This window comes from Xiphophorus maculatus, chromosome 5 (genome assembly GCF_002775205.1).
Source record: "Xiphophorus maculatus strain JP 163 A chromosome 5, X_maculatus-5.0-male, whole genome shotgun sequence".
NCBI lineage: Eukaryota > Metazoa > Chordata > Actinopteri > Cyprinodontiformes > Poeciliidae > Xiphophorus > Xiphophorus maculatus.
In genome coordinates, this window is record NC_036447.1 from 9439413 (window position 1) to 9462100 (window position 22688).

General features: G+C 38.0%; 1 protein-coding gene across 2 annotated transcripts in view; it reads left to right on the plus strand.

The window, feature by feature from the left end:
- Positions 1–22688, plus strand: part of LOC102232957 (ubiquitin carboxyl-terminal hydrolase 43) — a 123357-nt gene that overhangs the window by 2783 nt on the left and 97886 nt on the right. For both annotated transcript variants that reach the window (XM_023334275.1, XM_014476139.2), the window contains one exon: positions 10628–10777. In XM_023334275.1, the coding sequence (XP_023190043.1) occupies positions 10628–10777 (150 nt within the window). The remainder of the gene's footprint in view (positions 1–10627; positions 10778–22688) is intronic.

Here is a 22688-nt window from a genome sequence, read left to right on the forward strand (position 1 = left end):
CATTTTAGATCATATGTTGATTGGAAGGATGGCTGAAAATCTCTTCCTAAACATATTAAATATATTTTTGGTGATATTTGCTTGATTATATGCACTTAAAATTATGTAGTGTAATTTGGGCTGAGCATTTCTGGGTCTATTTTAACCAGTCTACATTTGACAGTGTCATAGGGTTAAATCCCAAGCTATAAATGCAAGGTACAGAATAGTACAACTATGACTTGGAGTTACTTTTGTAAATCTATCTGAAATGCATTAAGCCTGCAGCTTATTGGGATCTCTGTGTTTTTCGAAACATACTTTAGTTGTCTTGAGTTGTCCTGTCTGTGGACTGAACTTAGCAGCTCCACTAAAATGAAATGTGCGTATTGAACAGAGCCATGACATTAGGATCCATAGAGAGAAGATTCTGCAAAATCCTAGCTTGGATTGTTCACACAGCTTCTTCACGTGTGAATCTAGTTCCATTCAGAGAGAGAGAGAGAGAAAAAAAAACAGATGAAACCTGTTGATACAGCCCTGTTTGTAGCTCAGTGCCTTACCAGCCTGACAGGTATGTATGTAGCTATTTGTCTAGAAGATTTTGATCAATGACGAGGTTTGTAAGTTGCACAGTTATCAGAGAAATGTAAGGTGTGAAGATTACTGATTGTGGTTTAGACGACTCAGTGCCTATCTGCTTTTGAACTGTGGCTTTAAATCCTTTATACCTGTTCAATTAGTAGTAGTTTTGTGTGCACATTCCATCTGTTTACCGACTCTACTCTGCCTGGATTATCTTTGTTTTACCTACCTGTTCCAGTCCTCTGAATGGTTTGACTGCATTCCTGGACTTTCCTAAGTGATAACAGCAGACAAGGATCTGTATCTAAGATAAACAATCTGTTGTAGATGGGTGACTACTCTACATTAAGGTCTTTACATGATAAATGGCTTCATCAGCCGCAGGTGTCCAAGAAGAGATGGTGACTCGGTGAACCAGTTGGCTTAATGATTAGGAACTACACAGAGGTTAAAGTATGAGGGAGGTGAATACAGACAATGTTGAGATCAGTGATTCAACATTTTTCTCAATGTTGTCTAAGTAAAAATGAAATCTCTTTAAGATTTAATTTTTGTTTAGATTTGTGTATTGCAAAAGTGCTTGAATGCTTGCAATTGCAATTTGTTTATGTTAGAATCTCAGACTTTTTATGTGACCAGCACAAGTTGTGAAGTGGAAGAAAAGGTTTTCATGGCTTTCTATTTATTTATTTATTTATTTATTTTTACAAATAAGTCATCTGCATCAAACACATGTTCGATGCAAATCTTAAAAATCCTTTGGGCAAGCTTTTTACTTACTAATTCAAATGTTACCATGAAACATTTTAGGTACAACACTGCGAATTTGCTTTTATAACAATTCATTTTTTCTGTCACTTAAACAATAAATATAACTACAAACATTGAGTGACTTTTACTCCATAGCAGACTTGGAGTTCACACATTCATTAAACTCCGTTAAATACAGCAGCAAATTTGAAGATAATGACTCTGTTCTTGTTGCTCACACACAAAAATAGCTGTAAATCCCACAAATTTAGGTAACTATATGCAGGCATGTGAGCAAAACCAGTTTTATTTTTCAGATTATATCTCACATTTGCCTCCCAATTTTGAAGGGGAAGTCCTTTACTCACCTTCTCTTCTTTAAATGTCCCATTGCTACAGCAGTGAATGGTGTATATTTTCCTGTTTCTCAGTGGAACTGTAGAGGGATATTTACTGTGGCAAGTGTATTCAGTCTGGAAAAGGAGGGAGGCCCCCTGCTGGGAAGGCAATAATGGTGTTCTGGTGTTCAGCCAGAAGGTGGGACAGAACGAGACGAGCATAGTAAGGGTGACATTGCTTGTAACCAAACAGACACACGTCTAGTCTGGGAGGAACCCCTTTATTTTTAATAAAAATCATGTTTTTGTCGTTTTCTTTTTTCTTATTTGACATTGGGATTGGAGCATTCATCATCAGTTTCTTTGTTAAATATAGCACAATTGCTGATGTTTGAATATATTCATAATGGATATTGATTTCTCTTTCTAAAATTTTGAAGCATTTGAAGGAAAATCTTATATTTTTAACTTTTGAGCCACTGCCATTCTTCTTATCAGGGATTGATCTGATTGGCTAAATGAGTCGTTGGTTGTCATCATCAGTGTAAACCTTTCATGTATTTGATCTGATTTTATTAAAGATGGCCTCACCCATCTTTCAGGTCTGACCTGCTGATTCCATTGTTGATCAATTCTAACATGTACTGTGAAGACTCAGCTGTGTTCACAGCACAATTAAATTCTACTTTAAACATGAAAGAAACAAATGTACTGCAGGTTCCCTGATACAAGGGTAAGTTTTAAATTCAACAGAAATGAAAAAGATTGTCATACTATTCTAATGAATGCATCAAAGCGGGATTTTGAATCTAGTCCAAAATGAAGTGCTTTTGAATCCACAGTGGGTTCGGACCGCTAGTGCATCAATAAACAGCATGGTTAAAAGTGGAGTTTGTAGTTTGGATTCATTTATTAAATGGGGAAAAGAGAACAGTTTTTTCTATATCTGACATCTTGAGCTTATTAAAGGAAAAGTTTGATTTTGATCTTTGGCCGATTGATTGGTGCATCGCTGCTTATTAGTTTGCAGCCTCAAATCCAACGATGATTGTTGGATCTGCATTAATCCTGGACTGAGCAATAACATAGTGATTTCTACTGTGGAATATAAACATTTAGATTATTTTCCTATTTAATTTGTTTACAATTTTTTCTATAATCAGGGAAATAATTGCATGTTGTTCCCTAGTGTGTGATTAAATTGGGTTCCCTTTTGATTACATTTTACAGGGCAGAGATTATTTGTTGTTTTCAGATGTTTTACTTGGATGGAAAATGTCTGCTTTATAATATTTAGTTTCTTGTATTAGCTTAATATGCAACAACTTCATCTAAAAACTGTGCTTCATTTTTGTTTCATAGTAGGATTTTGCTCTTAGCACCAGAGACGTCCAATCAGAAAAAGATGAAGCCACTTGCCTCTTTGTCCTGGCTCGGATGACAGTGATGAAGTGCAGTGAAATAGCTTCACCATGTTAGTTCTTGTTCTCTTTTTGAGGTCCGTGCCCGTTCTCACTCTAAGTGCTGACAGTGTATACATTGTAGACCCATAAAGCAGTTAGGATATACACCACCTGGAGTCTCCATGCTGAGCTGCACAGAAATGCTCGACCCTGCTGCCTCTAATTTCGCTTTGATTGTTGCACTTTTTCAGCACAGCAGATGGGAGGCCGAGTTCGTTTTAAGACTTCAGCAGAGTTCATATTATGAAGCTTAACGGTTCTGCATGTAAATTTCATTCTTTGTTACACGTGTTTTTGTTGCCTCAGGGAACAGGACAGCACTTCTTGCCTATTGCACAGAAATTAGACCTCTTGTATTTAAGATAAAAGAGCCGCCATATGCTGGTGGACAGCAGCATGACGTTGAGATGTCGCTGTCTCAGTCTCACATCCGTGCTGTGAGAACAGATAATATAGAAACATGAGGAGGAGTGTGTCTGTGCTGCTTCGCTGAGCTCTCCAACATGAGACCGATCAGGTTGTTCTTCTTGTTCTAATTTATGTAAGGGAATAAATCAATCCTGAAATATTCTGCCCTGCTGGAACATTATCGCAGCGTAAGAGCCTCCTTCAGGCTCAGTCACTGAAGTGATAAAACAGTGTGCTCATCCATGTTTTGGAACATGGGAAAGCTGCAGCTCCCTGCGCTGTTAGTTGTCTACCCAGCAGTGAATTTACAGGCTCGGCTGTGAATCCTCAAAGAATCAATTTCTGTGTCTCAGCAGAGCCCAAAGAGCCTTCCGTCGGTCTGTAAAACATTCAGAGGCGATCATTTCTGACACATTTCATCCCCTCTTCTTTTGGACCCATCAGCTGCAGAATCCTGTCCTCTGGAACCTCTGAGTTAGACAGAGTAGGTTGGAGGATTTTCAAAGTGGTTCGACTGTGGACCGTGTCTGATTTTTAACATGTACTCCAACAATTTGCCATGAGGAATGTGTGAGATGTTCCCCGCTGTTCCTGAGGTGAATCCAAAGCTCCCTGGGACAATGGCTGCAGAAGAAGAATTAAAGTGGGACAAAAAGATGGGGGGAAAAGTAGCATGTCGTAGTGCTGAAAGGCAATAGGTTATAATTTTCCTGTGGACTGGTACTGATCTGATTGGAGATGGGATACGCTTTGGTCAGGGGGCAGTCCATCACAGGACAAACAACCAATGCATTCAAAAGGTTATTTAGATTAGCCTAATAGTCATGGTTTTGGATCATGAGAAGAAGCTGGATTACATGGAGAGAAGCCATGCATGCACAAGGAGAATATGCAAAGTCCATGTTGGTTGGGATTTGAATCTAAGACCTTCTTGCTTGGTTTATAGCCAGAAGGAATAGCCGACCTGCTGCCATAGATTAGGTATATTGCCTGTCTGCTGGCCTGAAAGGCTGGGTCTTGGTCCTGTAGTCCAAACTTTTACACCAAATTGCACTGATAGTGCTTTATAGTTGTTCACTGATTGGGAAAAGGGTTATAACCTTAGTTTCCAACCAGCTGATTATTAATCAGGATTAGACAAGTGCAAGGTTGGTCGATTCCAGTCACCAGACAGGTTTCTTGGTTCATCTCTAAAAATAAGACTTAAGAGGACCTTGGTGGTGCTCCATGAAAAGACTCAGATATATGAATACAGGGAAAGGAAGGGCAGAAGTAGCAGTTGTGAGTGATCATAACTGCTGGTTTGTTGTAGCAGCAGAGATGACCGGACTGCACCAGGCAGCAGAAGAATGAAGCAAAGCATCCAGTAATGAGAGATTCAGTCCGTTCTGCTTCCAACCACACCTGTGAATCTCCAAAGGTTATCCTGCTTCATAATTTGTCAGTATCAGTCAGTCTGCCACTAAGGAATCCATTCAGGCCTGTTTGGCAGGCAGTTCTTTCGGGGAGGGAGAGAGGCAGCTCATTTTCTTGATGAATGTTTATAGTAAATTCCTGCCCTGCCAGGTCTCTGATCCATCAATGTTTACCCAGTAAGCGGATGGACATGGGGAGAACGTGGGTGGGGAGGGGGATTAATGGTGAGAGGTGAAGTAAAGGTTGAAAGGTGAAACTCCAAAGCAGACATCAGGTTGTGGATGCAGGGGATGTTGGCAGGGTGCAGCCCTGCCTCTGCAGACCACAGAAAGGTCATGCCCCCAACAGTGGAGGCTACCCAGGCACATTTCTGCTTTTTATCATCGCTTATCTTTAGCTCATTCTTTTATTTTCTTTGTTGTTGGTGCTGTTTGTAGGATAACTCACTGTCCTGCATCTGTAAGCTTTATTACACTTTTCAGATGAGAAGTAGATAACAGATAAATTGTTAGATTAATTATGTTTTTCGTTTTCTGTCAACAAACTGATCGGGTTACTGATTTACTCATGTGTGTATCGAGGTCAAATGTTGCCTTCATGTGTATAGCATGAATCCAGTGGTCTGCAGAAATAAAAACATATTGGCATCCAGCCTTCAACCCATATGTTTGCTTTGATAAAATGCTTGGTGCCGAGGAGTAACATTTCTCTCAAAATAACCTTTTCCCTCCGACTAAATTTGTTGGCAAAAACTTGACTAATTACGTCAACCAGGACTCTCCCGCTGGCAACAGTATCCAAGGCTAAACAAAGTAGGCGGGGAGGAAAAAAAAGTTTTCACACACGAGTCAGACTTTGGCGGATGGATAATTCCATAGTCAAAGAAGTGCATTTTCTTTACTAATGTGTATAAGGGAAAATCTTATAAAATAAAGCCAACATTGGCAACTACAAAGTGAGAGTGCATGTTTATGGGAGGAATAAAAATAGTTGTATCCCAAATTGAACATGTCTTTAGTGCAAAAAAAAGTCGCATAAATACATCAGCATGTCTGTGATTAAAAAATGTAAAAAAATATACACTCAATAATTCTGGTCCTCTGATCAGCTTAATTCAACACAGAAAATAGAAAATTTTGTACTTGGTCAAATATTTCTTGACTTAGTATTGGTTAAGATAATTGCAGTTTGAAGAAACAAGACATATTGGAAAATAATTCATTTATAAAACATACTGGGACCTCAGCAGTGAATGGTGGAAGTGTACAAAACCACAACAGTTTGGTGTTGGCAGAGGATGAGGTTTTGAGTGGTGAAGCTCACATGCTAAACTCTGCTGCTTAACCCACAAACATTTTCTTTTCAAATATGAGCCAATTTAAAGAGAAACGAACAACTTTCCAACAGTAATAGATCTACTACCAAGCACTATTGTTGCCACAGAGAAATTATCAATCAACATAGATATTTTTACTTGAATAGCTTTTTCCCTCAAATGTTTTTTTTATTTTTTATATTTGTGTCAAAAACAATGAAGTTTTATTTTATACGTTTGTGCTGTTGAATTCTATTCAAATCTGCTTACCAACTGGCACAAAGCCCCAAAATATTTTCATTTTATGTTGGTATGAAATGATTTCAAACATTTCTTTCTCTCCTTGCTCTGATATTTGTTTCTTTTTTTGTACAATGATAATCAAGGCTACTGTGCTCCTCTATTCCAAACTGGGTCCAGTTTATTAAGTTTCTAATAACTGAACCCAGCTGTTTACCTTTTGTACTCACATAGTTTTGCTGTGTAGTTCAATTAAAAAAAAACCCTACTCCTCCCCAAAGGAGTGGCTGGTTCCCTTTGGGATTAGTACTGCAACGGATACTCATTCCTCAAAATGAGTATCATTCCATTCCTGAAAGTACAGTGAACTAGTGATAAACTGTTGACAAGCAAAATTTCTAAAAGTTTAAATGAACAGGTTGACTAAAAAATAGACATGTTGCTTCCAACAGATCACGTTTGAGACTTTAGTTCCTGGTGTGGGCTGATCAGCAGTTCTCAGATTTATCTCGGAGCTCGCTCAAGCCTCAGACTTCCACTCACCTTTATCCTCTCCTTGACTACTTCAGAAGTGTTTACCCAACAAACACTTCAGATCCCTGCTAACCTCAGTGCAGTTCGTCTTTGAGGAGTGTAGGTATCAGGAGGAAGTTGACATTTCAACCCTCCTGCTGTCCTTTTTCACTCTCTGGTCTGAGTCTCAGCTGCTGTCCTTTTCCCTTCTTTATTCCTATTTCCATGTTGTTCACTTGTGTGTTGATGCATTTTCCACAAGATGACACTTTCATTTAGACTTTTGCTTAACTGCCTCTGATAGAATTTTTTAAAAATTACTCTACATATAAAAAGAATAATTATTTTAAGTGATTTTTAAAAATGCATTAAACACAGAAAAAGAAAATTATCTCTGCCTCTTTCTGAGAGACCATTATTATGTCCCCGGCGCCTGCTCTGTCAGTTTGGCATTTTTGAAAGGTACAGTCTCATGACAGAAATCCAGCTGAGGAGGAAGAGAAGCTGCAGATGTGCCAGTCAACCTTTTCTGCTGGAAACAAACAACAAAGTTGAGTGTAACTGCCCTGTCCCTCTTGCTGCGAGATGGGAAGCGGGGATTTCCATGAATTCTCAATTTCTCTTCTCTGCAGCAAAAAAGTAGCTGTCATTGTTGGCTTTATAATGCCTGCTATGCGTTTTATTAGGGCTGAATGTGATGGAACACCACGGTTGAACACATTATTGTGAAGTGGATTTGTAGGAATGGATAGTTTTCCACAGATTTTCATGAATAAAGCTTTGAAAGTTGCAGGATTTGGAAGTCTTATCAGCTTTGCACATAGAAACAGTTTTCTGCCTTTCTTTGCTGAAAAATAGCTAAGGTTCAGCTAGTTGGGATGGAGATCACCTGTGAATATCAGTAAGTCAAGTTTAGCCACAGTGTCAAATTTTTTGTTTACAAGCTTTGACTAGGCCGTTCTGAAACGCAACGCTTCTCCACACTCCACTCAGTGCTTTTCAGTCAGTTTAGGCTGACTGAACTCTTCAGTTTTGGTGGACTGCCATGCTTTGATAGGTTTACATTTGCACCTGCTCGTTCCATTTTCAGATGATTGATTGAAGATTAGCGACTTTCTTCAAGACTGTTGGTTTACTAATATTCTCCAGGAAACACTTGTATTGAGGTGCTACTTAATTGACTTTTGAAGGCAATTGGTTTCACAGGATCATATTAAGTGTTATCAGAGTATAGGAGACTGAGTACAAAGGCACAGCACGTTTTTCCTTCCACTGAACAATTAAGTAATGTGCTGTTCTGTCACAAAACTCCCAATAAATGCATTAAAGTTTGATGTTCCATCAGTAATGTGACAAAATACTAGCGAGGCCCCGTTATCACGTCATTTCAACTTTGTGTCCTTGAGATTGTGTGGTACATTTACTGACTCTCTTGCAAACTGATATCAAAGTGATGAGCAAAAATTACACACTCTTTGATCTACACACACACTTCAGTTAGTGATAAAGTTGGGAAAGAAGTGTGTGACAGTGAAGTCGGTCCAAAAGTCACTTCCACTCCTCAGCGAAGTCCTAACCTCTTTATCTCACCTTTGAGATAAAGGTCCTCGTAGTTTCTTATCCGCTCTGATCCGTTGCAGTTTCAGGTCTTTTTCCTTGTTGATAGCTTTATAAACCTGCTTTCTAAGCTTTTCACAGCTGTGTTGTCCGTTTGACAGAAAAACGCTCCTTGTAATTTTTCCAGCATCCCTCTCTCCCATCTGTCCCACGTCCCTCATGGTGATGAAGCTCATTAACAGGCCTTCTCTGTCAGGTAGGATGGTGCAGGAATGCGAAGCTGGGCGGGGGCTCCCCTCAGTGTTTATATTTAGATCCTGGGATACTGCAGGTATGGTGTGCTGATTTTTAATGAGGTCCACAGCAGAGTTTGGATCATGTCAGTCTCACACAGAGATGGTGAAGAAGAGATAGCGTAGTAACCATCGACTGTAGAGTTAATGGTTCTATTAGAGTCAGGTGTCATTGTGAGTCACTGAGCAGCCTGTTTATCCAACAAAGCTAAACAGATTTGATTTACACATAACTGTAACGTGTAAATCAATTAATTACACATTACAATTATGTGTAACTGATTTCTATCAGAAGTTATTTGGACTTACCTTTTGTTTCTTTGTTTGATTGTCATAACAGTCACTCATGGGGAAAGTTCAAGACTTTAGGCAAACCAGTCCAGAACTTATACCCTCTTCTTCAGCAACTTATCCTATTTAATCTCATACATACTTAATTTTTTTCTTGCGGAACTTTTGTCAGGCAAAAGTTTGAGTTGCGCTCAGACATCTTCATTGCATTTTGTTACTAACTAGTTGCTAACACCCTTGCTAGCTGACTAGTTTTTTGCATCTATCACACATGGAATGTGATGAACAAAAGCAAAGGGCCGAAGTCATCGTCACTTGGGGAGAAACTCAACACACTGGAGGCGATGGCGACAACATTTTTCAGCTTTCTTGTGTTCCAGCACAAGCTAGCTTGTTCGTGTTGTGCACATGTGCAAACTTTCACATGCATGAATGTCACTGGCCACTTGGCTGGAGAACGGTTAGCGATTGTCGAATCATTGTGCAAATCTGGTACAAGATTTATTGATAGGGGAAGACAAATCCTAGAAAAGCAGATTTATCACCTGTTGGCTTGTTTTCACCACTGGCTTACTTCTGTTGCCAATACATACCAGGCTAGGGTCGTTCTATGCTAAGAAAGGTTTAAGTTTGGCACTATGGGGGTTAAAACTGTTGAGAAAGACAAAGCGGCTGCCAAGAGCCACAAACTGACCCCAGAAAATGTCAGTTTTTGCTATGCTTGATTGTAATACAACAGAATCACTCAACCATCACATATATTTGTAAAATTCTAAGTCTGTAATTTGACTTGCTGAAACTTGCAGATACCCTGCTTCAACACACAATGATGGGTGATTAATAGGCTTTTATTGAACTAAAGTTAATGCAGGGAAACATCTGAAACATGCAGAAGTTGGGAACCACCTCTCTGTAGGGTAGCTGGAAGCTTCCTCATCCAGTGGATCATTGCTACTATTTGCTTAGAAAGGAGCTAATTGAGGTGATTCTCACATGAGTCTATGCCTCTGATATAAACAAACCTGGATACCGGAAGTTTCCCAGGCTTGTTCCTCAGGGGGGGAGACACCAGAGCAGACCCAGAACTATATTTGCCTTCCTGGCCTATAAATGCATTGAGATAGCTCAGCAGGAGCTGAAGAGTTTCTCTAGAGAGAGTCTGGGTTTTTTTCTCCTTGAAGTCAGTCTTGGATAAATGACAATGAATGCAAAATAATGTTTGTAATATTTATTTTTAAACACAGCTCAATATAAATAATATAGTAGAGATTTTAACCCAGAAAATACTGCTTCACAAAAGCATTGGTGGTTTTAGAGTACAGCCCTACAGTAAAAACTGGTTAGAAAATCCAGCTTATGTTGTGTAGTCAAAACAGACGGTTGCTTCGCTCTGGGACTATTTCAGATACTTTTGCCAGGGAAGATGTGTGTGTTACTCTAACAATTAGGTGTTAATTTTGACGTTTTCCTCTTTTTCAGAGCATAGTGTCAAAATACGCCTCTCAGTTTCGGGGAAACTCTCAGCATGATGCACTTGAGTTTCTCCTGTGGCTGCTGGACAGAGTTCATGAAGATGCCAATCCAACTCCTGACAACAACAACAGCAGCAAGACCAAAGCCAGCAGTAAGGTGAGTTCACACTGCTCTGTTTACCTGCCTGACTTTAAATGTTGAGTATGTTTAAGATGATAAAAAACCTTCTGTGATACGATTCACACAAAGACTTACTTACTTTTTTACAATATATTTCCTTTAAAAATTCCCACGAAACTAATTTTAAAAATCTCAGCTGTCCCTCATGTTTTCTAGCTCGCCAGGTTTCCTTTGAAATGTTTGCTGGAAACTATAAAAACCTGAAATTCTGAAGGATCTAGCTGATATGTTGAGTGTCTCGTTTTTCCACACTGCACAGATGTTTTACGAGACAACAAGGACAGATATCTTCTGCTCTGCAGCTCGACTTGTAAAAGTATTCAAATCCTTTGAGGTTTTTTGCACTTTGTTGTATTACAACAAACTCCACCAGAGTTTGTGACTCTAAATCATGGACCAACACAAAGCACTTCATAATTCTTAAGTGGAAGAAATAAATATAAAGTTTTCAAATGCTTACTAACTGAAATTCTGAAAATTGTGGAATGCAACTGTATTCAGCCATGTTGAATCAATATTTTGTGGAACTACCTTTTGCTGCAGTAATCATACTTGGAAAAGTTAAACAATGAATCCTGTGATTTTGTATATAATATGTGCTACACTGACATATTTTCTAGTGATTCTTTCTTTTTTAATTCCCTATATACAGGAAAAGTATATATATATTTTTTTGTATAAAGACATATTTTGATTTACAGTATGTCTTTTAGAAAACATCTTTAATAGCTTTGGACATTCACTCCTGGCATTTCTGTCGTCTTTTCAAAAAGGCCTAAGTTTTTTCACATTCAGTCTAATCTTGCCTCACATTTTCAATCGAAATTGCATATGGACTTTGACTGGGCTATTCTTATACACGAAAATGCTTTCATCTGAGACATTTAAGGGTTGATATCCTGCTGAAAGGTTATCAACCTTTCAGAAAACTAACAGGTTTTCTTCTAGGATTGTTCTGTATTTAGCTCCATCCATATTTCCATCAACACTAAGTCAGTTTGACTGTCCATACTGAGAAAAAGGCATCCACACAGCATGGTGCTGCCACCACCAAAAATGAATTGCATATCCTTTAACACTGGTCAAACATTCTTCTTCGCAGTTTTATCTTTTGTTACTTTCTTATTCTTTTTTCTCTTTTCTTATCCTCTAAATGCATCTGGTATTCCAATATATTTGTAATTGTAATTAAAAATGTTCTGTAAAGAACCATGTGAAGATCTATCTTTTAGGAATCCTTTAAAAGGACAAGATTTTTGTTTTTATTTTGGTCAGAGAAATAATAATAAAAAAAAAACAACTATAAAAATGTCAGCTTGTGTGCAGTTGGTGCTATGTCTATGAAAATCAGAGATTAGGACTCTTTAGCCTGCTGTTCAGATGAGGCTGCCGGGTCTGATCTGAATCTTTGTGTTCAGCAGTTTGTTTTATTGTTGAGATGTAAAAGAAGCAGCTGGGAAAGTGGGAAGCGTCTGCTCCATCTCTGGGTGTGTGAGTGCTCACCTTGGATCTGTGCTGTTGGAGTGTAGCCAGGATTGGATATGCTGTGCAGAGGATGGAAGTGAAGGGCAGACATGACATGATTAAGATGATGAAAATTTGATATTAATTTAATCAGAGTTGGTATAGGTTCTTCTTTACAGATTCGTCTTTATCCACTGATCTCATGGTTTTCTCAGGACTAAAAATACTAAAAGTAATTCCTAGAGGAATTTGATGAAGCATTCTGTTGTCATGACCTGGATCTTCTAATTGACATCTTAATTGGATTGATTTTGTGATTATTGTTTGTATCACAATCAGATTTACTGGATGTGGCAACCTGCTGTGATCGGCACCCACTGTGACAAACCTCCACTGTGTGATTACATGTATTAAATATCTTCCCAGTGTTCTGTGATTTTTAAATAAATAAATGAGTACAGTTGGTGTTTAAGAGTCACTGCTGAGCCACCCATCAATCAGCTTCTCCAAAAGAGGACACAGAAGGACAGAGGGTGCATTTAGTTGATTAACATTAAAATAGTGAAGTAATCAATTCAGAATAGGCTATGTCTCCATCTTAATGCACTGACAAATAGATTTTTTTCTCTTCCCCTTGTTTATGTGTCAAAGTGAACTTGTATGTATACAATATTTCAGTCAGTTTCTGCATAATGTTAGACTCATGGTTCTGTTGTTTTACAGTCCTTACCATTTGTAGTTACAATTTGCAAATGTATCTACCTTTTCTTTTTTTTAAATGGCTAACATTCAGTCTTCTTCATCCAGTTAAAACGTCCACACAGAAGAGTGTTGTCAGCGCAGTCCAGTAGACCTTACTATGATGAGTTGACTGGGAAAAAAAAAAAGATATTTGTGGTTTAGATTGTACTGCAATCAGAGCCAATTGGACTGAAAATGGATGTGGTATTCATATGAGGATGTGACAGTGATGCAGCTTTGGGTTGTTGATTACAATCCCGGTTCAGAATGTTCTTCAGTTTTAAGAAGAACATTCTTAAAACTGTTCTTCTTAAGAAGAGCAGTTCTTCTTCTATGCTTCAATCAAAAGAAACTATTTTTGTTCTTGATGCCACAATGAAAAACAATTTGTTTTAATTTGTGAAAATGGTTAGATTTCATTGTGAATCAAAACTTCAGAGAGTGGCTAGTGAAGAACTGAATGGAGGTTTGGTGTATTATAATCTAGTTAACGATAAAATGGGTATAACCAATCCCTGGATAAATTATCCAGCAATTAAACGACCTGAAAATCGCCGAAGTTGTTATTTAGACATCTCTAAATAAGACTCTGAAATATGACAATAAGACATGTTTAATTCTCTTTAGACTTGTTTTGATATGTGAATAATCTACTGCACAAGTTGTCCCTGAAAACGTCTTAAAAGTTCAGCTGTTGAGATTTCCCCTCTCCTCAAAGCAAGTCTGTTTTTCAACTAAAAAAAACAACAATAAATAATACTTCCTGACATTTACAAAATAATTGTTACACAGAATGAATCTCACACTTCACAATTAAGCATATATTTAATCATGAAATGTCAGCCTGACATTTTTATTAATAGATTTTCGTTTTTCTCCTTTGTTCTTGGGCTGTTTTTTCAAGTGTTACATCTTTCAGGCTTTAGCCTCCACTTCCATGACTGCTCACAGTTACATGTTTTTAAAAGATAAGACTGAAATGGTTTTTGCCAGATAAAAATAGGAGCATGTTGGAGAACAAGGACGACAAATGATAAAGTAAAATTACTTGGCAGTGAGAAAGGGAGTGTTACAGCCTTGAATCTACAATAATGCAGCTCAGGGAAGTTGAGATTAGGTCAGCAAATGATTGTTGTTCTCATTGTTGCAGTCATAATTTGTGCATAATTTTCTCTGGTAATCTACAAGTATGCTTTGTTCAAAACAATATGGGCACTTAAAATGAATACTGGCCACTCTTTTCCAAAGGTAAAGGTTGGATTTTCTTTCCATTTCATCTTATGTGTGAACAGCAGTGCTGTAAAATATGCCAAAATAAACATTAAACTGAAATAAAAATGGACTCCAGAGTACAGCAGGACCTGGCAGTCTTGAAAAGTTTTATTTTTTATTTTTTTTACTGTTTCACCAGAAAATAGCAAGTAGCAGCTTGTCAATGCACTGTCCTCAGTTATTTAGATGATGCATTGAAAGCATTCCTGCAGAGGTTTATCCAGGTTTGCTTTATCTTGTTTGAAAATTCATGCCAGTGAGTGAAATATGCAACACTTGACCAGATCCTTCCTGTTGTGAAATTCCCCGTTTGTGCACTAAGAGTACAGTAAAGATCTACACTGAAACACACATGGAGACTTGCTGTATTTAATCAGAGTATGCAGGCTTTTTTTTTTTAATGGAAACGCTGTATCAATTACATTTTTTGTTTGGAATCATAAGTAAAACGATGCTTTCAACCATTTTGCTCTCACGCAGGTGGCATAAATATTTTGTTCTAATATCATTTTATTATAGAACTTCAAGAGAAGATCAAGTTAAATCAGTATTGGCCAGTAAAATCATACAAAAAGTCGGGATTAACAATCGTGATTAATGCATATCCATATTTAACACCCTAGCTAATACTGGAAGTACAGTAGCTAACATTTTATCTTCATTAATCAATAACTTCTATACTAAAGCTTGTTGTTGTTTGACATACCCTGTTAACACAAATTTTAAAGTATGTTTGGTTCATGGACTGGAGAAAGATGTTCAGTTTCTGGTCACCAGCCAGTTTCTCATTTTTATTTTAGTATTTTACGCTGTAGCTGATGTCCAGTGCAATAAAAACTAACAGAGAAGGCATCTGGACTCCAAGGACAAGAGATACATTTGCATAAGCTTATATAACAAGCTGATTTTCTGGCATACTAAGTAATATCAAGGCCACATGTCTATCATCTAAACAAGCATTTGTATTAAATGCTAGCTTTATAATCACTGTTTTTTGAGAACACCCTGTCAGATAAATTTAAACCCATCATCACTATGGAGGCTGTAACTTGTCTTGTATGTTCCTATCATATTACGCCTAATTTGTTTTCCTTTCTCCATTTTTTTCACATATTACAGGGAAAGTGACTCACAAAGGCTGCCTGTTTCTTTAAATCTAGCTAATGGAAATCCAAATAAATCAATAAATCCACCCATCCATTCTCTAAACCGCTTTTCATGTTTAAGCTGGCAAGGAGACTAAAATCTCTGCCAGCAAGAGTTAAATAGGAGACATGACACAACACAGGCTTGTCACAAGTCAGTGACAGTGCGCACTAATGTTCACAAGCATGCCCACACGTGTTGATCCCAGGCGTTTTCTTAGAAATTACTCTGAAATTTGATCATTTACAGTTACAAAGCTGCCAGAGAAATCATCTAGATGTACCCATGTTATGTCAACATTTGGATAAAATGAAACTGGCGTTCACAGAGGAATGTGCACACCTGTGGCAGTGCATTAACATATGTCAGCTGTTCCGTCTGTTTCACGCAATAATTGAGTTGGCAAAAATGTTTGCCAACCAGCTCTATAGGAGTACTTTGGCTGCGCAGCAAAACATGGTTTGTATTATTGTCATATGTCCTGAAAATCAGTTGAAAACAAGCAATGGAATGAAATGAAACGAACACCCACACATTTGTACTTACTTCTGAAGGAGCTTGTTCGGCCAGTTTTCCAATAAATTTCAACATCATACAGAGAATAACTCATGATTGGAATAGAAATGAGTCCGGCGAAAATGTCATAACATCGTCAGGCGGTGTCATGAGGAAAATCACTGAGGTTCTGATTCTGCATTGCTGTCTGCTCAGCTGCTGATGCAAACATGTTGCAGGCAGTGCTCAGGTTGTTGCAAGCAGCCGATTTGGAGTTCCTACTGGACAAAGAGTGGAACTTCTTTACCTTTACCATTTGTGCTGAAAACATACAGCCTTTCATCCCCAAACAAAATTCACCACCTTGATGTAATAAAACAAATGAGTAAGGATCTCCCATTGGGTAATTACTGCATAGATGATTATGTTTTAGCTGGCAGCAAGTTATTTAACTCGAACTGACGCAGTGAGGGGCTTCTCATTTCATTCCCAACAGTGTCTGAAGACAGCTACTGCACCTGTGAAAAACAATTGTTAATCTTTTTCAAAGGGTCAAATTGTTGGTGTGCATCAAGTAAATTTTAATTTCAGGTGACTTGCAAGTTTCTAAACCTGAGTTATGAATTGTCTAAGTAATTGTTGTACACTGTAAAGATAGAGGTGAACCATCAAATTTGCCAGATAAATGTTTGGAAATCAAATTGTGAAAAAGTAATCATGCTGACCACTTAAATGATTCTCAGTCTAGCTGTTCGTTTTAGCCTCTGGATCCATAGAATCTGGATTTGTAGCCAAGGAATGCCTCAGGAAAGTTATCCTCTCTCAATAAGACTGGAACTGTTTATCCGCTTCCTACCTTTCCTGAATTCATGAACTAGTTTTTTAATTCTACATTCATGGTGACCAGACCATCAGCTTATATTGAGTAGCATTGCATAACACATGAATGTGAGCACATGGGAAAGGCAGTTCAGTAATGTTAATCCTCCCTTAAATCGGTGCTCACTAAACCCATTTCATTGGGAAGTCATGGTGTTCGGCACAGTGACCTTTTATGGACCAAGAGTTTCTTTGAATACATGGGAAAAAAATTATTCTTTTTGCAACGTCTGCCTTGCTCATTAAAATAGCTTTGCTTACTAGTTAAGGAACTTTTTTCCTCTTGACCTGCTAGATTGCAGTTGAACAGAACTAGTGCTGCCTGGGAGACAAGGCTGATTAGATAATATTAAAGGTCTCATAACCGGTGTATTACATTACCCCCCCAACCCCCCAGGTCTCTGCACTTCTGAAACGAGAAGACGATTTCTTAACTGCTCTGATTTGCCTGGTGAGAAAACTGCCTAATTCAGTGAGTGCATGGTGTTCACCACAGGCATTTTTATAAGTGCATTCCAGAGCAAGCACATTATAAATTGCATCTTTCTTACCCTACTGGCAGTAGGAGGATGGATTATTTGCTAATGAGACAGCAGTGCCAATTAAACAAATAAGTACTTTTTGATTTTTAAAAGTTGAAGTGAGTTGAGTTTGGAGAGTTGAAAGGGAAAACTCCGGGACCCAAAGGTTGATGTATCTCTGTGAGCTTTTAGCGCAAGTTCTTCTGGGAGTTGAAAGAAAACGTTGGTGAATGCAATGAGTCGGTTGGAAGGTGGGGCGAAAATTGGAGGATGACAGATCCATGATCTGATGTGTTGATCAACAGTCTCCGTCATAGACTATCTAGTCTTATATTATTGCAATTTCCTGTTGTATGATGCAGGGAGTCAGCAATGCTGGAGTCAGATGACACTGTAAAGGATTATTCTTTGATGATTGGAGTTATTATCGTATGTCCTGGAATTTGTCCCAACTTATTCAGCTTGATTTGTCACAACTTCCTTTCTTTTTTCAACTGAAGATTCTTACTAGAATCTTCAGATTGAGAGGTGAGAAGAGATTCTTCATGCGCTCTGGACTAAAAGGCAGTTTTAGCTCTTTCTGTCTGATGGAGTGTCTCAGCAATTTAGCCTCCTGTGGGGTCATCTGGGACTTCAGTCATTGACTTTCCCTGTGGGCTGTTGACTCACCTGGGCTTCGTCAGGGTCCTATTATGAATCCTATGCGAGAGCAACAGGCGGACACGTTTGGATTAGATGTGAACCATTAACCCTTTGTATTTTTTTCAGATGGCATTTTTTTTTAATTAGAATTATTATTATTATTATTATTATTATTATTTTTTTTTGTCAACTGTGGTCTAAAAGGACCTGATGCAGAAAGGAATTTGAAATGTTAGCAGTTTGTGTGAAATTGAGGTGAAGTCTACAGTTACCATTTGGTCACTCTCCCCCTTCAGTACTTAGCATTTTCTATTTCTCTACTCTGACACAGGTAAGATCAAAGCAGAGTAACCCCTGCCTCTGCCGGGACCCCACACTCAGCAACCTGAGGAAGTGACATTTTCAGGGTCGTGGGTTTTTCTCATTGAAGTGCAGCGTGAGAGTTCCAGAGAAGGCGTTTTAAAATATTTTCCAAAAAAAGTTATGCTGCAAAGGGAGTTAAAATATTTAATGTTAGAAGTGAAGCTCAATATAAAATTTAAGGTTTTTAAATGTCTTGATTGTTCACTGTACCTGCTGTTTACAAATCAGTTTTTCCATGCTCTGACTCAAATCTTTTGGAGTCGAGTCTAAATCTTTATGTCACAAGTCTAAGTCGATTGTGAAGTTTTTCATTTTTGAGTCTTCAGGGCACCACACTATGAGCTCTCTGGCTGCACTGCCAGATCTCGGTGGTGTAAAAGTTGCTACTGTGGGGAGAATAATCAGATTTTGATATTTTCAGTATCAGTGAGATACTTAATGTCAGGTGAACATATTACAGTGAAGTTGCTTCTCTATATTCTTGGATGGAGCGTCTTGGATTTAGAAATGGTGGCATGTATGGAAATTTGTATTAGGGTAAGGATTTTCTTGAAAGTACACACAGATACTGCTGTTTTTAGCACAACTAGCTAAAAAGCAGCAAAATATAGTTAAAATGTCTCAATCACTATCTTTGTTTTAAAACATTAATAAAACTATGATAATCACAAATATTACTGCCACTGCACTCCTCTGCTCTTAATTTGAATAATTAACGGTCACTCATGGCTGATGAGTAGAAAAATATATTTTAATGCTTTTCCCACATCTTATACAGCCATATTGAATTGCTTATAATATTTTTGAAAGTTTTATTAATTTTAGTGACTTAGTTCACCAAGTGAAACACATTATATAGCTTAATTACACACAGATCTATGTTTTTAAGCCATTATTTCCATTAATTATGAGGATTTTCTGCTTATAGCTAATTGAAACCTTTTAAGATCTGAGTATTACATCTCATTAATAAACATTTTAAAAACAGAAATGTAGTTTTAATAAAAGGTATGTTTAAAACATGATTAAATGGTATTTTCAGAAGATACATATGACAGATGAGCCTCATTCTAATGTATTAAATATGGCTGTATTTAAAGATAAATCCATTTTGACTAAGACATTGGAAGGACAACGCTTTACAGGAACTCTTCTACAATATTCTGAGAGGTTTGAATGTCATTTAAAAAAGAAAAAATAGCTTTACATAATACTATCTGTATGGAAGATATACAAGGTCTGTTACATGTGGGCTTTTTAAGTACATACAAGTCTTGTGCGTTGTTGGAATTAAGACATCTGTATATGTATTTCCTTACGTCATAAAAGGATAAGGCATAGTGAATTATGAAACTCTTCATTCAAGATTGTATATCCTTACATCTTATCTATGGCCTCTTCATCCTCACCTGCTCCCTTGAACAGCTTTCTTCTACAGAGACGAAATGTGAATTCTCTGGTGGATGCTGTGAGTTATTCAGATGAAACCACCTCTGCTGGCTTCTTTTGTATTCCTTTGCATCTCTTGCAAGGCTCTACAGAAAAAGTCACTGAAAAGTGAAGACATATTTCCCCTGGCTCACTTTGACAGAAGTCGGTAAATTTTATACAGCTTATTAATCTGTTGGAATCTAATGAAGTAAATTAAAAAAGACATGTAAATAGAGAGAGGGGAAGAAATGTCCTAGTTGAGATAAATTTGGGGACATCTTTTATTTATGAAAAATTGAATATGTTCCCCGAGGAGGAAAAACAGTCTCACAAAGAAGAGCTGTAAGTGGGAGCAGCATTAGTCCAGTGATTGATTTCATGTGAGGCTGCTGCAGGTACATCATCCTGACTCAGGCCCCGTGGCATGGACGGGCATTACCCGCCCACAGATTCAGCCGTGCCCCATACCGGACTGGAAGCTGTTTGTTGTTTTTACCTTAAAGTGGCCAACTCTCTGTTATTTCAATATCGATTTGATACAGTAGGGGCTTCCGCACTTCCCATATCTGTGTCCTCTGTCATTTTTTTTTTTCAGCAGTTAAAACTGTTTAATCCGTTGTTAACACGTCGTAACCTGTTTTTCTGAGCCGCCTTTAAACGCAACATGAGCGCTGAGACGCTCGCGCTGGGTTTACACCTGTGCGGCAGCGACGGAGACCTGCTGCTGCTGTGCAGAGCTGCGTAGGTCTGTGTCAGAATCATGGCAGCAAAACACAAAGAACTTTGCACAGTTTTTCCCCCAAACTAACCGACTGAGCTGAGTAATGCTGTTCAATACAGGTAATTGTAGCTAAAAGATGACTAGCTAATACCAATGCAGCACCTTAAGCTTGTTAACAGCTGGTAGGCCACTGATGTTGTTGTTTATGTTCAGCTACATAGATTCATTTTGCCCGCCCAAAATAAGAGGAGAACCTATACAGACAAAACACTTTCCTGTTCTCTTGAGTTTAGTCTAGTTGCTGAAGTCTATCTCCTCCAGCTGACCTTGGATCAGGAGTCATCATGTCTCTAAATATTTTTCCTGCTTTCCTTTTATACGACTCAACAAAAAATTTTTTAATGTGTACACTTGCTCCCTCATTTTATCAGCTGAGAATACATACTAGGGCTGTTGTAAACGAATATTTTAGTAATCGAGTAATCTGTCGATTATTCTTACGATTAATCGAGTAATCGGACAAATAAATTGATAAAATATTGGTAAACCTAGCATAACACCAGTGTTACTATTGGATATCAACATCAGTCCAATTTTTTATATTTGAGCATCCCTAACAATAACTTTTTCGTAGTTTAGAAAATTAACCTGTAACAATAATAGCTCACTTTCTAAGTTAACCTGAAGAAAAGTTTCACAAAAATCTGAAATTATATTAAATGTAATAATAAAAAGGCAGGCTCACAAATACTCTTATAAAAAATGTCTATGCTCCAGCTTTTAGTTCATGTGTTCATCTCCGATCAGTTTAATAGATGAACTTCACCTTACCTCATACCTGTCAAGCTTTGGGTTTGAGAATACGGTAAATGTCACCTGGAGTGGGGGTCTTGGTGTGGTGGGGGACAGACGAATGTAAGTCCGGGCAGTAAAAAACGAAAGACCCGGGAGGGCAATACGGAATATTTACGGGAAAATGCTAATACGGGAACACAGCGGGAAAGGGGAATGAAAACAGTAGTTTCCCTGCCAAAACAGGAGACTTGACAGGTATGCCTTGCCCAGCCATTTATAGCTTTTGTGTCCTTGTTAACAACGGGATTTGACACCTCCGTTCGTCACACTCAGAAACTCATCTACCAGATATGTACCGTCACGAGGCGCTCTGCCACCCGTTTGTTGTGACTGAGATGATATGAAATTTATTGTGCTGTTCGTCCGTAATGCTACACTTACACTGTAAGCATCAACTACTCAGCCGCCCACCGTGTTCAGTCTACCTGCTTACCTGTATAAAGTTTCCTGTAGCGCTCTTCCCGCGGTTCGCTCTGAACCAGCAGCTCCCGGAGGAGGAAAGCTGCCGTACTCCAGGCATCGCTCCAGTCATTTTAAGGATTCTTACTGGTCCCCAAAAAACAATGAAAACCCGGGCATTATCATCAATCAATAAAATCCCCGTGGCCGAACTTTAAAATTGGACGGTATGCTACTAACACTTAGATTTCGTCAACAACGTAGAGGCGGAAGTGAGAGTACTACCCAGGTACAAGGTTTGCTAAATAATAAAACATAAATTAACGAAGCTTCGAGGCAGATAAATTTTCCTCGAGGAATTTTAATAATCGAGGTAGTCGAATCATTTGAGGAATCGTTTCTGCCCTAATACATACATTGATTATGGAATAATTTTAAATAATTTAATGCCATGTAGTTCATTTACATTTCCACCCAAAATGCTCAAATTAATGTGCTGCTCAGTAAGGACTTTCTTCTTCAAATAGTCCAGAAACACACATAAAGCTCTTTCTGTATTGAAAGCATGAAATTAATTTAAATTGAAGAAGGAATACATTAACAGGAAGGAGATTTTTTTTTTACCATTTTAAAACCATTTTTACCATTTTTACCAAACCATTTTAAAAATGATTTATTCTCTGACTTCCTTATAAATCTGATTCTGAAGTTATTCATTTTTTAATAAACATAAAGAATTAACATTTGAGTTTATTAATGGTTTACAAAAGTTCAGATTTTGCAGCATATCTAGACTGACAGTGTTTCCAATGCTTGGTAATTGAACCAAGGCTGATGTCATGCACTTGGAATGCCAACTTGAAGTCTTTTCTAAATAAGAATTTGTGATGACAGTCACCTACAGTATTATCAATCAGTCAAGTCAATCAAGTTTAGTTGTACAACACAATTCAGCAAC